At 32.1% G+C, this 18,142-nt stretch overlaps 1 protein-coding gene across 1 annotated transcript; it reads right to left on the bottom strand.

The window, feature by feature from the left end:
• Nucleotides 1-446: 446 nt before the first annotated feature.
• On the bottom strand, nt 447-3,855 carry LOC123193381 (elongation factor 1-gamma-like). Its single transcript, XM_044606330.1, has 8 exons — nt 3,740-3,855; nt 3,522-3,566; nt 2,942-3,091; nt 2,784-2,844; nt 2,637-2,689; nt 2,435-2,536; nt 1,249-1,756; nt 447-1,048 (listed from the first exon to the last, which is right to left on the bottom strand). Exons 2-8 carry the CDS (start codon nt 3,528-3,530, stop codon nt 669-671), a joined length of 1,263 nt encoding a protein of 420 aa, XP_044462265.1. The 5' UTR covers nt 3,531-3,566; nt 3,740-3,855; the 3' UTR covers nt 447-668.
• Nucleotides 3,856-18,142: the final 14,287 nt, after the last annotated feature.

Raw genomic sequence — 18,142 nt, 5'->3', positions numbered from 1 at the left:
TAACACAAGTTTATGTTAAACCAAATAAATAAATTTGTCCATTTCATGTCGACATTCTGTAGTAAAAACAAGGTTAAATCCCTCAAATTTTATACACACGACCAGTTCGATAAAATGATAAGAGTAAATAAATATACTAAACTATTACTATTTTATTGTTGTTTTTTGAGAACACGTGCGAAATGCACCCCCTAATTTAATAATACTGAGTACAATAACTAAGGCATCTTTATTTCTAATAGCAGTTTATGAGTTAATAATATTCAGCCTTTTTAAAGTTAGAAAATGAAAATTCATCATTCTACTAAAGCACGAGGGCAAATATTTCTAAGTCGATAATACCACTACAAGAAATTAGGTTTATAACTAACTAGTATGATAACACCACTTATCCTTCAAAAATACTAAACACTAAATCTTCGCTCGCTCATCAATCCAATGAAAAATAACACAAAAATGAGACTTTCCCTATCCACATTACAAAGCATACATATTCAAAATTGTACAAAAAGGAAGCTCAAAGCTGCTGACAGAATATATACTATATCACAAAATACCAGACCTCAATTCTTCTAAATTACCAAACACAAGCATACCCTACCAAAAAACCAAAACATAAACATAAACACAAACACAAACACTTCGCTAGATAAATAATTTAAGAATTATCACTTGAAGCATTTTGCATCCAGAAGAGCCTCTCCCTCAAAAGGCTCTTGATCTTCAATCATCTGATTCACGCGTTCCTTTTGCACTTCATCTGAGATGTCAACCTTCTTCCATTCATACAACTCCATGTCATAGCACTCATCAATGACAAATTGTGGAATTTCTTGCCCACGGAACAGCCACAGCCCCTTCACTTTGAATGGAGGCTCAGAGCCAATCACTAGCATCTTTCCAAATGCATACTTGCGAGCAAGATCCATTCTTTGAAGAAATCCACCAACCTTGTTCAGAGTGACAAATGATACAGTGTTCTCCTCATTGTATTTGTAATCACAGAACCATAGTGAATAACCCTTGGGATCGTACATTTCCCAAAATCCTGATCACAAATTATATTCAAACCATGAATAACAATGATATAGAGACATCTTATGTTTTATTTCTGTAATAAGCAAAAATGATGAATCCAAATAAACTAGACCATGAAAACATGTATACATTATGTGCATAGCTTTTGATAAGAGTATCCAGAATTTATAGTTGAACATGTTAATGCTATAAGAGGACAGAGTCAAATACCTTTAATGGCAACTTCACGGAAGTTCGTCTTAGTATTCGAGTACAGCCTCTTCCAATCATCTAGTATCATCTTACTAGGGGGCAGCAGATCAAGAGGGTTCTTTGGCTTGGGCTTTGGTGCCTCTTCCTCCGCAGCAGCTTCAGCTTTGGGCTGTGGTGCTTGCTTTTCTTTCTTTGGCTCCTGTTTGGGCTTTGGTTTGGCAGATTCCTTTGCTGGTGCAGGCTTCTTTGCAGACTGAATAGCTGGAACCGAATCAGTTTGCTTTACATCACCCATAATCTTTTTAAAATTTGGTTGGTTAACCATGGTCCAAAAGTATCTCTCTACATGTGGGAACTCAGCGGTAAAACTCTTTGTCATGAGATGTATAAATCCAAAGTACAAGTTGCAAGTCATCACAATGTCAGCCAGGGTGACAGAGTGCCCAACCAAGTATGTGTTTGAAGCCAAGTAAGAATTCAAAGCACCCAATGCTCTCTTCAGAGCAGTAATAGCTGCTTCTTCAGCCTTCACGTGAAACAGGAAAAAAAAAACCCACAAGATCAGCCCAAACTAAGTATGCAGTCACATATTGAATAGAAGTGGTACATGTATCTAAACATTGATAAAGCTTTCTTCAAAAAAATACTATGTAGATAGTAATGTAAATAGTGTGCTCAGTTTGTTACATTAAACACCCTTCACCAAACTTCTAAGCTGTATAGCTCTTTTTCTTCATTCACTAAACAGTAAATTAGCTTTGGGGGCTATTCTACAGAGATCACTCTTTATCAATATAACTTTTAAAGTTTCGTCTCATAAAAAATAAATATTCCCAAAAGGGATAAGTTCACACAAGGCTCCAAGTAAAAGTAAAACAGTTGGCATTTGGAAACACCATCCATGCAGTCACTGACTCACAAGTAGAAGAAATCCTAAGATAAGATGCTATTATAAAGGAACAAGAAGCCAAAGCTGGTTTTTTTTTTTTTTTTTGTATACAAATAGCAAATGAATTCATTCCAAGGAAAAAGAAGTATGGTCAACTACCATTCCAAAAGAGAGAGAGAGAGAGAACAAATGCACAATTTGGAAAAAGCTAACTTGAACACATGGAAAATATTTATTTCTGGAGATTAATGAAGTAACATTTTGACATGTGACCAGTTGGAGAGAAACATGAACAAGTTATGGACTATAACTCACTGGTGGAAGGTACATAGCATGTTCGATTCTTGGTCTCAACCAAATCATGATATTAGCATCAATCTCCAGTGAAGAAAAATCAATCCACTGCTCAACATGGGCCTAATGAACCACGTAGATGAGAAACATAAGAGTCATTCAAGGTTAAGACAAAGAAAACAAGGCTTAGGCTCACAGCACAAAACTGACAAAAGTATCTTACATAATCAATCAGAGAAGAACCATAGAGAGTACAGTCAGTGTTCGCGCGGGCAACTGCAAACAACAATATAAACCATGTGTTTCAATATGATCAACCTGTATGAGTACCATAAAATGGTGAAGCGAGAGTGAAAGAGCAAGGTCACACCATATCTTGCTATGGCATTGCTCTCAAATACAGCACCATCAGGTGTCTTCAACACAGGAACCTGAAATCAAATATCATTGCTTAGTGGTTACAACAAAATCAGGAAATTCACAAAACCCATGATCTACAGCAGCTATGTATTGTAATCTACATGTTACCTTCCCAATCGGGTTCATCTTGAGATACTCAGGGCTCTTATTTGTGACACCCATCTCAAAATTATCGACCAATTTGACTTGCACACCACTGTACTCTGCAGCAATGAGTGCCTTGAATCCACTTTTGTGTCCCTTTATAGCATACAAGGCCTGCACAGTGAATCATACAGGAAAAAGATGTTTATTTTCCCTTTTCAATGTGAAACCAAGGAACAAAACAGATCCAGAAAATCTAAGTGTACAAATAATTAGTTGATAGCTCAGAATATCGCAATTATAACTCTCTTAGGAGCACATGATTTATAAGAGAAACTCTCCAACTCATTAGTCACTAAATTATTAGTTACTTCAATACTCACTCCTAGTCCAATCCAATTCAACATTCAATCAATGAAATGAAACGCATGAACCGAACAACATAATGCATATTAATCCCTTTTCACTAATTACACTCAATGACTACAACAGATAGAGAATGTCACTTCGATCTAGCTTCAATCTAATGTTTAATCGTCTAAAATTATATTTTACAAAGAAAAATATAAGAAATGAGCCATTACAAAGTCTCACAGAACCTCACCAGAGCCATGGCTTAACAGAAAAACGTTTCGCTCAAATTTGAGATCTGCACAGACAAACGCCACACAAAACACACCAAATCTAATCAAATCAAAACTAAATAACTAAAAAAAAAAAGACAAATTACAATAAAAGCTGAAAATAATGCAAAAAATTCTTCATTTGAAGAGTTGAATTCTGCGAATTCGATCAGCGAAGAGAAAGAGAGAGGACCGGGACCTGTAAGTGCGCGCGCTCTGCCAAAAGGCCAGAGAGAGTTTGTATTAGTGCGAGTTGAAAAAGGCAAAGGTAAGAGAACCAAACTAGGGTTTTGTGGGGATCGACGACAAGAGACGACAAGCGCAAGTGCGTTTGGGTTTTTTTTTTTTTTCCGTTTTGGATCGGATAGTTACCCGAATTGCACTTGGGCCTGCCAAAGTTTTTATTTTTTTGGGCTTCTTGTTGGGCTGGTTTTCTAGTTCTTGATTTTGAAGAGATTCGTTATAATTTCACTTCAACTATTTATAGGGTGAGTTTGGATTTACCCTAAAAGGGCGTTTAGTTTAAGTAATATTTTATTATCAAAATAAAAAGATTACCTTAAAGATAAATTACTTAAAAAATTATTGAGTATAAATGATTACTATATTTGATAAAATTTGATAAATATAAATAATTATTGTGTTTGGTTAAAGGTAATAAAATATTACTAATAAATTATTTTGTCTAAATGTCCTTGAATATAATTATTTTTAAATATTTTTTATATTATTTGTCATATTAATTAAAAATAAATTTACTTTTGTCTCAAAAAATTAATAAATAATAATATAATTATAATAAAATCAAGATTATCTTGATAATCTTTAAATATCTAAGGTGAAAGTACTAATCAGATTATCAAATATATTATCTATCATGTCAACATTGGTAATAAAAAATTACTATAATTTTTTATTACTAACAAACCAAACAAGAGAATAAAAGATAGATTACCAAAATAATTTTTAACAACTGAAACCAAACAGCTCGTAAGTTGCTTGAGCTAGGGATGTGTGCAGTCTACTTTTGATTTAATTTAGTTTAAGAAAATTTAAATCAAATTAAAAAAAGTATTTGATAAAATCTCAAATTAAACCAAATTATTTTACTAATTTGATTTATAATTAAGTCTATAAAAAATAAAATATAATACTTTTAATTAATAAGGTTTTATGTTTTAAACTAAATTGAAAAATTATAATTTAGTCTGATTTATTATTTGGGTATGTAAAAATAAAATGCAATTCTATTAACAAATAATATGTTACCAATCATATTTTCAATATTTTATTATTTTATTTATCTATAAAGTCTCTTGAATGTTAAATATCTTTAGAGTTAATACTATCTTAAGCTCAGCGCAATAAAGCTTACCAATACGCACCATTATTTACATAATTAAATTTATTGTTAACTGGGAATAAGTAATGCGAAGTGCTCGTTAAAGTACGTGATGAGAAAACTTTAAATCTGTTGCATATATGGTGGATTTTCCACCACATGCATTAAATATTGACAAATAGCATGGGAATGTATTAAATTGGCTTGGAAAATTAGCTGTAAACATAGCCATTTTTTATGACTGATGGGGCAGCCAAATGTCTATAAATACTGCCCCCTTACTCTTCATGAGAAATATATAGATTTCTCTTCTCTTTTCTTAATCCGGAAATAAAGTTTCATAGTCTTACTCTCTTCTCCTTTGCTATTTCTTCCTTTCACTTTTTTATCTTTCATATTTACTTAATTAATTTTATAACACGTTATCAGCACAATCAGTTCAGATATATTATATCTTTCTATTATGTCGTTATGTTGCTTAAATATTATAAATATGGATATCTCAATTATGATATCTAGTTGACTTTTAATTTCTGTTATATTTCTGCTTAATTTTTCTTTATAATTATACAATATTTGTAACCCGAAGTTTACAAAATTGTAAATCTAGACCTGAAGTCTTGAAACTCTTGAATCTAGACCTGAAGTCTGAAATATCATAAATTTGGACCTGAAGTTCTGAATCCTATTTGTAACTTAAAGTTTACAAAATTATGAATCTGGACCTGCAGTCCTGAATATCATGAATCTGGATCTAAAATCCTGAATATCATTCGTAACCCAAAGTTTACAAAATTATAAATTTGCGACCTGAAGTCATAAATATTACTTGTAACCTGAAGTTTACAAAACCAAGAATCTGGACCAGAAGTCCTGATATTATTTAAATGTTTATTTTTATTGTATTCCATTTATTTGAATATTTATTTATTTGTATCTTTATTTATTTGAATCTTTATTTTTATTTATATCCGATTTACACCTAAAGCTTGTAAAATCGTGAGAATATATATATGGGCCCGAAGTTCCAAGTTTTATGATTTACAACTTGAAGTTTGTAAAATCATGAGAATACATATATATGGGCCGGAAGTCCCAAGTTTCATCAAAGTCTTTATTTTAATAATGATATCACTTTTGCAACCTGAAGTTTGCCAAAAGTGTGAAAAATATGGACTTGAAGTCCAAAATATAATTAGAATACATATTAGAATATTCTGAATACTAATTACAAAACCAGAAGTTTTGTAGCTATGGGATAATATATGGACTTAAAGCTTTGAAAATTAATCCTAATATTTCTCTTGTAAAATCAGTTGTTTTGTACATATAAGATAATATTTGAACCTAAAGTTTCAAAGATTAACTCATATATATTGTCTACAAAACCAAAAGTTTTGTAAATATGAAATAATTGAACCTGAAGTTCCTAAAATTAGATGGATAATATTAAATGGGCTTGCATGAGTCTCCACCTAAAAATTTATGAGCTTTGAAAAACTAACTAAATAAAATGTCCTAGAAGGATAAATACAAGACTATTATTTTTTGACATCATATCCCTGAAGGATTGCAAGCCGAAATATGGATATAATGATAAATCCATTAAATTTGTGGAGAAATTTGAAAGATAAATTTGAACATCAGATTCAATAATACTCCCAATGACTCTATATTTAGTATAACTCTGTAATATTCAGAATATTTTCTTGAATGTGGAAGATAAAATATTCCCCACATTTTATTTTATGCTCCTGTAGTGGCAATATTGTTCCCTGAAGTGAACGCAATTACCAGAAGTAGTTGTAATGTAGAGTAAACCACAAAATAATAAATGTGGTTATAAATGTCATTGGAGGTGTACCTGTAGTACACACAAACATTGGGTGGATCTATATTAAACACTCATAAGAATTATATTTTTGATAAGTTAGATCCTGTAGATCTAATAATTCTTGATGTTTCAAATCTTCTTTCAAAGAATAACAGTATAGTGACAAAGATGCCGAAGATTTTTATAAATCCATCATATATATTTTGGAGTTATAAATATTATTTTCTCTTTCAGTATCATGTTCTCTTCCTTTCAATATTTTGTGTACGTTATAACTAACGTAATTTTTGAATGAAAGGAAATGGACTCCAAAATTGAAGCGTTGACTTCAAGAGCTTATATGGGAGACATGTGTTTGGTAGACAGTGCAACAACACACACAATTCTTAAGGAAAAGAAATTTTTTCTTAACTTTAGCATTAATCGAAGCTAAAGTAAATATTATATCAGGATCAATTGATCTGATAGAAGGCTCCGAAAGAGTCATAATTATGTTAAACAATGAGACCAAATTAAGCATCAATGATGAATTATATTTAAGTAGATCCAGAAGAAATCTACTGAGTTTTAAAGATATAAAAAAAAATAGTTATCATCTTGAAACCATGAGTGAAAATGGTACAAAATTCATCTGTATAACTAGTAATGCCTCCGGAAGAAGGCTTATACTAGAAAAATTGTCTACTTTATCATCTAGATTGTATTGTACAATCATAAAGGCAATTAAAATCTACGCAGTATCGAACCAGAAGTTCGTTGATCCAAAAGCATTTATGCTTTGACATGATCGTTTAGGCCACTCAGGATCTACAATGATGTGTAGAATTATTAAAAATTCACATGGATATACATTACAAAATCATAAAATTTTATTGTCCAGTGAACAATTCTGCACCTCCTGTTCTCAAGGCAAATTAGTAATAAGACCATCCCTGTAACATCCAAATTCAGGTGTGTCAGTAAACTCCACTTCCAAAATTACCCCTAGAGTTGATTTTATAACTTGTTGTGTAAAGAAATTGCAAAAGAATTATAGAAAACTACTAAATGAGCAATATTTTTTAAAGGGGGTAAAATGGTCATTTTATAAAGATTCAAGGGACAAAGTGAGAATTAAAATTAAAGGGCACACTTGAAATTATATGGTGGTGCTAAGGGTTTTTGGTAATTGACTAAGGATAAAATAGTAATTTATGGAAAAGGTTAAGGGCAAAATGGTCCAAAAGGCTTATAAACTTATGCTATTCATTTTCTCTTTCATTTTTGCCGAGAACTCCATAGTTTTAGCTAAGCTTTTTCCCTTAACCAAAATTCGTCCAAAAACCTAGCTAAACCACCTAATTTCTAGAGGCCCCAGTTATAAAAAGTGTAGATCTGTCAATTCTGATCAGTTCTAAGGTAAGAAATTTAATTTTTAAGATATGTGAAATTTGGGAGTTTGATAGATGATTATATTTTTGGTTGATTAAGGTTGCCAAGAAGAAGAAAAGAAGGTGAATAAGCTTAAATCACCTATTTGGCAAAGAAAATGTAAGAATTTCATACTTTACATACTTGAAGTAAATTTGAGTTAGGTTATTTAAATAACATTTCCTTATATAAGTGTGTAAGGTATTAGAATTAGAGTGATTTATGCTTAAAAGGATAAAGAAATTCATTAGGATTCATGATGTAATTTTTGGTCATAAGGGTAAAAAGGTAAATTTTGGCTATAAGGGCAAAAATATCATTTTATGTGATATAGGTTAATTTTGCTTAATTATGTGCATAATATGTGTAATAACCCTTATATTAAGCCTACATTGTATATTTTGAAATTAATTCAATGCATGAGATATATATAAATGCATGAGGTATATATAAATGCATGAGGAAATAATACGATATTTGATAAAGAGTGAAAAGAATAAGGGAAAATAACAAATGCACATATTTCATATTATGGTTATATATGTGTACATGAGGAATCATAGCATAAGCATGATTTAGAAAAAATAAAGAAAGAGGAAAAATATTTTCTAAGTCATGCATGCTTTCAGAAAATGGAAAATAAGTACTTTTGATTCTATAATGACTCATATGATACAGGAAAGCAGAAAACATACTTACAATCCTTACACGCGAGCTGTACTGTGTGGACAGCAAAGAAAATAATCAGTTGTACTGTGTGGACAACCAGCTGTACTGTGTGGACAGCAAAAGAAAAATATTAGCTATACTGTGTGGACAACAAAAGAAAAATATCAGCTGTACTGTGTGGACAGCAAAGAAAAATATCAGCTGTACTGTGTGGACAGCAAAGAAAAAAAAATATGCGTGTAAGAGAGAATTATACTTTGTATGGTGACTGCAAGTACTATCATATGTAGTCTAGATCGATCAATGAGAAAGAGAGAGAAAAATTTAGTAAATATTTTATGAAAGTCATTTGCATTAGAATTATGCATACCAGCCTGTATGGCTGATAAAGAGTTGAGAAAGATGTACGATCAGAAAATGGAAATGTCATGGCACTCATACATGCATAAATCATAATGAGTGAATCATATGTGTATAGTAAGGAAATGAATAAATGTGTGAAAGAAAAGAATTATGATATGTGTTAAATGCGTGTTATGTGTCAATTATTTTGTTGTAAATAGTTCAGACACGCTGAATATGAAAAAGATTAGAAAAGATTAGTACTGGTATAAAATGCTTTAAGTGTTGAGTATGATTTTCTTACTGAGCCATAGTCGCTCACTCCGTTTAATTTAATATTTTACAGGTAAAGAAATGCAGCAAAGGTTCCCGGGGAGCACTAATGAGACATGAGGCTGAGGGATGAAGGCACCCTATTGTTGTTGATTTATATGTTTTGATGTATATGTGAATATATGCATATATATATATACTTGATGTAGATATTAATGGATATGTATATATTTTGTTTCTTATATCTATATATATATATATATGATTTTGTATAGCTATATCTATATATATATATATGGCTAGTTATGAAAATTGATTATAAAATTCTGTGGGTGATAATTTTTTATAATGGTTATTATTATGTACTTATTTGATTAATTGTGATTAAGTTGATAAAAATCCAGTCGGTTGGTAGGACTGGTTTATGTGAATTGCTAATTGGGAGTGTTACAAGGCATAATTAAATAAAGAAAAAAATTCCCCGGGCCCTCTAAAATAGGGGAACTCATGCCGTTTTTCTGTAACACACTCAATGGTTAGGAGAGGTTACAATCCCCTTCCAAAATTGGAGGTGAATCCCTATCATTCCTGCAAAGGATTCAAGGGGATATATGTGGACCCATTCATCCACCAAGTGGGTCATTTCGTTATTTTATGGTCTTAATTGATACATCTGCACGATGGTCTCATGTTTGTTTATTGTCTACCTAAAATGTTGCATTTGCTAAACTGTTAGCACAAATTATTAAATTAAAGACACATTTCATAGATTATTCAGTCAAGTCAATACGGCTAGATAATGCTGGTGAATTTATATCCAAAACATTTGATGATTATTACATATCTATGGGGATTGAGGTTAAACATCCAGTCTCACATGTCCACACACAGAATGAATTAGTTGAGTCTCTTATCAAACGACTCTAGGTAATTGCACGAACTTTATTACTGAAAAGTCAATTACCTACTTCTATGTGGGGACATGCTATATTACATGCTACAGTGTTAATTCGCTTGCGACTTTCTTTTTATCATCAATATTCTCCTCTACAATTGGTTTTTGGTTATCAACCTGATGTATCTCATTTGAGAATATTCAGGTGTGCTGTATATGTCTCTATTACATCCCTTCAACGCACAAAAATGGGACCCCAATGTCGTTTGGGAATATATGCTAGATATAATTCACCATCCATTATCAGATACCTGGAACCATTAACAGGTGATCTTTTTACTGCACGATTTACAGATTGTCACTTTGATGAGACAACTTTCCGGTCTTTAGGGAAAAAAGAAAATGCCTTCTGAAGTTAGACATAAACTTACTTGGTATGTACCTACAATGTCTCATTTAGATCCTTGCATATCCCAAAGCGAAACTGAAGTTCAGAGGATAGTGCGTTTACAAATTATTGCCAACCAAATGCTTGATGCATTTGTTGATATAGCAAAAGTGACAAGATCACATGTTTCAGCTGCTAATACATCAGTAAGAATCAATATAACTACTGAATAGTCCATTCGAGCCATGACTGATCCATCTACCTCATGCTAGAAGTGTGGTAGACCTGTTGGATCAAAGGACACTATCCCTCGAAAAAGAAAGGCAAATAATCAAACAAATATTCCTCCAGAAGAGGTTATGGTCCCTAAAGAGACTCAAGCCCCTAAAGTGGCACAAGCCCCTGAAGTGGTACAAAATCCTGAAGAACAGGAAATTAAAAATATTGAAATATCTTTAAATTATGTTCATACATAAGAAATATGGAATCGTGAAACAATTATAGTTGATGATATATTCTCATTTGTAATAGCTACTGAAATTCTGAATGATGATAATTTTGAGCCACGTGCTGTGGCTGAGTGCAAATAAAGACATGATTGGCCTAAATGGGAAGAAGCAATTCAAACAGAATTAGCTTCTCTAGCAAAACGTCAAGTGTTTGGGCCTGTAGTTCCAACACCTCAAGATGTACAACCTGTTGGATGTAAATGGGTATTTGTAAGAAAAAGAAATGAGAAAAATAAAATTGCTAGATATAAAGTCAGGCTTGTAGCCCAAGGCTTTTCCCAAAGGCCCGGTATAGACTTTGATGAAACATATGCACCTGTAATGGATATAATCACATTTAGATATTTAATCAGTTTAACAGTCTCTGAAGGACTGGATATGTGTCTAATGGACGTAGTTACTGCTTATTTGTATGAAAATTTAGACACTGAAATTTATATGAAACTCCCTGAAGGATACAAATTGCCTGAAGCAAAAAAGGTCAATTCAAGAGGCTTATACTCAATTAAATTACAACGATCATTGTACGGATTAAAACAATCCGGGCGTATATGGTACAATTGTCTCAGTGAATATTTGAAAAAAGAAGGCTATGTGAATGACTCTATATGTCCATGTGTCTTTATTAGAAGGTCAGAATCGGGATTTGCTATTGTAGCAGTTTATGTTGATGACATGAATTTAATTGGGACTCTTGAAGAGCTCTCAAAAACTGTTGAATATCTGAAAAAGAATTTGAAATGAAGGACTTGAGGAAAACAAAATATTGTCTCGGCCTACAGATCGAACACAATTCAAATGAAATATTTATCCATCAATCAACGTATATTGAAAAATTATTAAAAACGCTTTAATATGAATAACGCTTATCCTTTGAGCACCCCAATGGTTGTTCGGTCTTTTGATCCAAAAAATGACCCATTTCGTCCTAAAGAAGAAGATGAAAAGATACTTGGTCCTGAAGTACCATATCTTAATGTCATTGGAGCTTTATTATATTTGGCCCAATACACGAGATTGGATATATCCTTCGCAGTTAATTTATTGGCCCGATTTAGCTCTGCACCAACCCGTCGTCACTGGAACGGAATCAAACATATACTCCGTTACCTATGTGAAACTAAAGATTTGAAATTATTCTATTTTGTCAAATCCCCTAAAAATCCTAGTTTTATTGGAGGCCAAACGACTATTTCCCACCCAAGGTATGCTGTAATGACAAGTTTCCCCCCTTTAACTATGGAAATACCAAACACCCACCCATGGCCAGTTAAATTTAACAGAACCCTAACGCCTGAAAATTTTATCTCCTTTTGCCCCCCTAAAGTTTGAAAAAAAAAATTTCCCCCCAGCCTAAGTTTAAGAAAATGGCAGTTTCACCCTAGGGCTTGGTTTTAAAATCTCCGGCGACCTCTCCGGCTCCGTTGCCGACGGCTTCTCCCTCCCGAAGAATCCTCTCCTTCCGGTGATCGGTTTCCTCCCATTTGGAGGTCCGATCGTCGCCGGAAAAGCGGTGGGAGACGAAGAACTTCGTCGGGGAAGACGAAGTTCTTCGTCTTCCCAGACGAAGACGACGGCTTCGTCTTCGTCTGGGAAGACGAAGAACTTCGTCTTCCCCGACGAAGTTCTTCGTCTCCCACCGCTTTTCCGGCGACGATCGGACCTCCAAATGGGAGGAAACCGATCACCGGAAGGAGAGGATTCTTCGGGAGGGAGAAGCCGTCGGCAACGGAGCCGGAGAGGTCGCCGGAGATTTTAAAACCAAGCCCTAGGGTGAAACTGCCATTTTCTTAAACTTAGGCTGGGGGGAAATTTTTTTTTTCAAACTTTAGGGGGGCAAAAGGAGATAAAATTTTCAGGCGTTAGGGTTCTGTTAAATTTAACTGGCCATGGGTGGGTGTTTGGTATTTCCATAGTTAAAGGGGGGAAACTTGTCATTACAGCATACCTTGGGTGGGAAATAGTCGTTTGGCCTTTATTGGATATGCAAATGCTGGTTATCTTTTTTACCCTCATAAGGCCCGTTCACAAACGGGATATGTTTTTACTTATAATGACACAGCTATATCATGACGCTCCACCAAACAAACCTTAGTGTCAACTTCTTCAAATCATTCATAAATTTTAGCTCTCCATGAAGCCAGTCGAGAATGTATATGGTTACGGTTTGTCATCCATCATATCCGAAATGCATACAGTCTTCCTTCTACAATAGACACTCCTTCCATATTATATGAAGACAATGCAGCATGTATAGCTCAAATTAGAGGTGGATACATCAAAGGAGACAGAACCAAACATATCTCACCGAAGTTCTTTTACACTCATGAGCTCCAGCAGAGTAAAAAAATTGATATCAAGCAAATCAGATCTAGTGAGAGAATCTTGCAAATTTGTTCACTAAGACACTACCGACATCAACATTTGAGAAGTTAGTGTATAACATCGGTATACGGCAGCTCAATAAGCAACCAAGTTAATCCTACTATAAAGAGGGGAAGCGTTCATCAGGGGGAGCATTCACCAGACAAAATTTTGAAGTTTATTCAACAATGGACAAAAGGTGCACTGTACTCTTTTTTCCTTCATTAGGTTTTGTCCCACTAGGTTTTCCTAGTAAAGTTTTTAACGAGGCAGTTTAAGCATGTCCAACACCAACTTACAGAATATTTAATAATTATGTTCCTTTGCTTTGGTTTTTATCCCACTGGGTTTTTCCTTAGTAAGGTTAATATAATTATCTGTAAGTGGTGGAAATCCAAAGGGGAGTGTAGCATATCTGGTGGATTTTCCACCACATGCAGTAAATATTGACAAATAGCATGGGAATGCATTAAATTAGCTTGAAAAATTGGCTGTAAACATAGTCATTTTTGTTGACTAATGGGGCAGCCAAATGTCTATAAATACTGCCCCCTTACTCTTCATGAGAAATATATAGATTTCTCTTCTCTTTTCTTTATCTAGAAATAAAGTTTCATAGCCTTGCTCTCTTCTCCTTTGCTATTTCTTCCTTTCATTTTTTTATCTTTCATATTTGCTTAATTAATTTTATAACAAAATCTTGTTTATAACGAGCAATTTTTAATATTATCTATTAACTTGATACAATATGATATAAAAAAATTAAGGTAAGATTTAGTTTTGTAGACACGAAATTTAATTCGGGTTAACTTGACAAAACTCGAAATTAAATTGAGTAGTATTAGAGTTTATGCAAAAAAATCCGATACAATCTGAATCAATTTGAATGTTTTAAAAAAATATTGCGTTAATAAAATTGGTTAAGAATAAATTATAGAAACATTGAAAGATAATATCAACAGCAGTTGAAATATTTACATATTATATATAGTTGCATATTTATATAATTGTAATTTAAAATTTTATTTTCTTATTAAGTAGTAGGAATATAATTTAGTTAGTTAAATTATTGATGTATTTTAAAGGTTTTAATATGTAATTTTAGACCATTTGTAAACAAGACAAAATATTATATTGTGTGTTTTATTAATAAGGTTGGAATAATTTGGTGAAGAAATTAAAATAGTAAAAAAATTTTGAAAAGTGAAAATAATAAATAATTTCAGGTCAATTTAGGTCAGATTAGATCAATTTGAATATTTAAGGATTAAGGTTAAAAATCTTAATATGATTCTAATTCGAATTGAGTTAGAGTTGAAAGTCTCTTACATAAAATCTGAACTAATACAATATAAATATAGCTCGATAACAAAAATTGTCAGGTCTAATCTTGATTAACAATTAACTAATGACATAGTTTTCGTATTCAAATTTAATTAATATGGTGTTAATAATTAAGAGAAAAACACATTTCCTTCTCTTACCTTGATAACAGTACCTTATCATGTATTTTGTATCATGTTTATGTAATAAAATTCTAGGTTGGTAGGAATGGAAAATCTAGTGTATTTATACCTAATTTTTTAACTTTTGATTAATTCTTCTATTTTTTTAATGCATAATTTTTCTTAGGCCAAAAGACTTATGCCTACCCAAAGATTACACTTTTCCCAAATTTTTAATAAAATTTTAAAATAACAATTTTATCAATAATAATAATAATAAAATTTGACAAATGAATGGATGTTTAAATTTCTTAAAATTAACTAGTGAAACTTTAGAAAAAGAGTAGTTTTTAAGTGGAAATAAGTCCTTTGGCCATGGGCCTTTTTCTTATATTGAAAGTACTACAAAGGATTGAAATGTAGATATGTTATGCTTTTCAATATTGTTTATAAGTTTTCATATTCTTTTCTTTTCTTTTATGATGGAATCAAGTTTAATTTAGTTAATTACGATATATCTTGATAGCACACTACTAGTATAACCACCTAATAGCAGAATTCCCACTAGTTAGAAGGTAAATCAATTCTAATGTCACTTTGGTAAAAACCAATTTGGTAAAATATATTCAATTTCACTGTAAACATAACATTAACCAAATTGGTGTATATATAAGGTCAAAAAATTATCCTTTCAAAAATTCGAATACCCACCAATTATTCAACTTTTGTTAAAATTTTTTATTAGTTGTAAAGGTAAAAATGTCATTTCACTAATAAAATTAAAAAAATATATAATTTTATCTCATTTTCTCTCTTAGATTTTGAAAACTAATAATTTCACCATAGCTTTAACTTTTCCATTTTTGAAAAGCAACTTCCCCCCCCCCCCCCCCCCCCTTCTCTAAGGTTTTTTTCTTCACTCTTTGACAACCATTTCCGTCTCCAACGATCTTCTCTTTCCACCTTAATCCATTGTCGATTGGATCTCTACATTGGTGCATGAAGATGAAGACAAATTTGTCGACGGAGAGACAAAGACAAATTCCTCCTCATCTCTTCGTCGACGAAGAGAGACGATCATCCTTGTCTCTCTCCGTCAACAAAGAGATAAAGATGAAGACTTCATCAAGAGATCTTCGTCTATTCATTGACACAGACGAAGATGATTCATCTTCATCTTTGTCATCTTCATCTTTGTACATCAACAAAGAGAGACAATTGGTGATGGTTTAGGGTGGGAAGTGAACGTTGCCGAAGACGAAGATGGTGGCTAGAGAGTGAAGAAAAAAGCCTTAAAGATGTATGAGAAAAATGCTGCTTTTCAAAACTGAAAAAGTTAGGATAAAAGTGAAATTATCAGTTTTTAAAACCTAAGAAGAAAATGAGATAAAATTATATATTTTTTAATGTTACTAATGAAATGACATGTTTTACCCCTATGACTAATAGAGAACTTTTCAGAAGTTCGACGACGGGTGGATATTTGGATTTTCAGAAAATTGCATGTATCAATTTGGCAATGAACCAAACCTTGGGTAGTTATAAGTCTTTTGGTCTATATATAAATAATAAAATTATGCATACTTATTTTGAAAGTTTAAATATACAAATAAATATATATTTAATATATATTATTATCTGATTAAGTGAGTTTGAATAAAAATAAAATAACACTCAATTACATATGATGCACATAAATGTGTATTAATTTGTGTATTAAAAGTAAATACACATAATTTTGCTCATAAATAAAAGTTGAAATATGAGAGCATCTTTAGTTATTAGTATGCATGTTATATTATTATTAAATATAATACAAATAAAAAAATACAAACCTTAAATGCATAAAAAAATCATAAAATATGGTAAACATATCATTCTATGTTCATTCGATTGTACTGTTAATTTCATAGATACAAACCAATACATTTTAAAAATATTATTTATTTTATAGATGGGGAATAATAAATGTTTTTCAGAAGTGAATGACAGAATTGTTACTTAATAAATTTCAAAACTTTAAAAATAAAAAAAATACTCATATAATACACTAGAAAAATTGGATTTTTAACACGATAGACGATTGGACTAGGTATAATAACATCACTTATCCTTCAAAGTACTAAAGAGATAAATGATAGCTCATCAACCCAATCAAAAGCAACTGAAAAATCTGACTCTACCGATCCACATTTGGAAGCATAAATATGCAAATTGCACTAAAAAGATACTCAAAACTGCTGACAGAATACAAGTCATACTATCACAAAATACTAGACGTCAACTCCATGTCATATTACTCATCAATGACAAATTGTGGAATTTCTTGCCCACGGAACAACCGCAACCCCTTGACTTTGAATGGAGGCTCAGAGCCAATCACTAGCATCTTTCCAAATGCATACTCACAAGCAAGGTCCAGGAATCCACCAATCTTGTTCATAGTGACATTGTGCTTGTAATCACAGAACCATCTATGGTGAATAACCCTTGGGATCGTACATGTCCCAAAATCCTGATCATGATTTGGTATACAAAATTGAACAAATGCACAATTTGGAAAGCTAAATTGAGTACATGGGAAATAATTAATTCCGGAGATTAGAGAACTAACGATTTAACATGTGACAAGTTGGAGAGTAATATGAAAAAGTTATGGACTATAACTCACTTCTGGAAGGTATACAGGGTCTAAACCAAAAAATAATGATATTGGCCCAAAATTTGGTACGTGCTGTCGTTGACACCCAAATTAAATCCTAAATTCCTGTAACAAAAATATAGTAAAGGAAAGTAGGGATCGATCCCTCGAAGAGCTTTGATTAGTATGTCGTCACAAATAAATCGAAACAAATAAATAAAAATGGGGGTTTTGAAGTGAATGCAAATTATAATGAAAAACACTAATTAAAAATTCAGTAAAATAATCTAAAAGGAATAAATCGATTTAACAAACCTTGGTCTTCGGTCACATCCATCATTGGAACTACGATTGATCATCGAAAACAAAAATATCAAATTAATTAATCGAATATTCGTTGTGGTATTGAATTAACCTGTCATTCCTTACGATTAGTTAACCAAAAACATGTATTCCAATTAACCCTTATTGATTAATAATTCGGATACGA

Source organism: Mangifera indica, chromosome 12 (assembly GCF_011075055.1).
Source record: "Mangifera indica cultivar Alphonso chromosome 12, CATAS_Mindica_2.1, whole genome shotgun sequence".
Taxonomy (NCBI): domain Eukaryota; kingdom Viridiplantae; phylum Streptophyta; class Magnoliopsida; order Sapindales; family Anacardiaceae; genus Mangifera; species Mangifera indica.
This window is presented reverse-complemented; position numbering and strand designations above follow the sequence as displayed.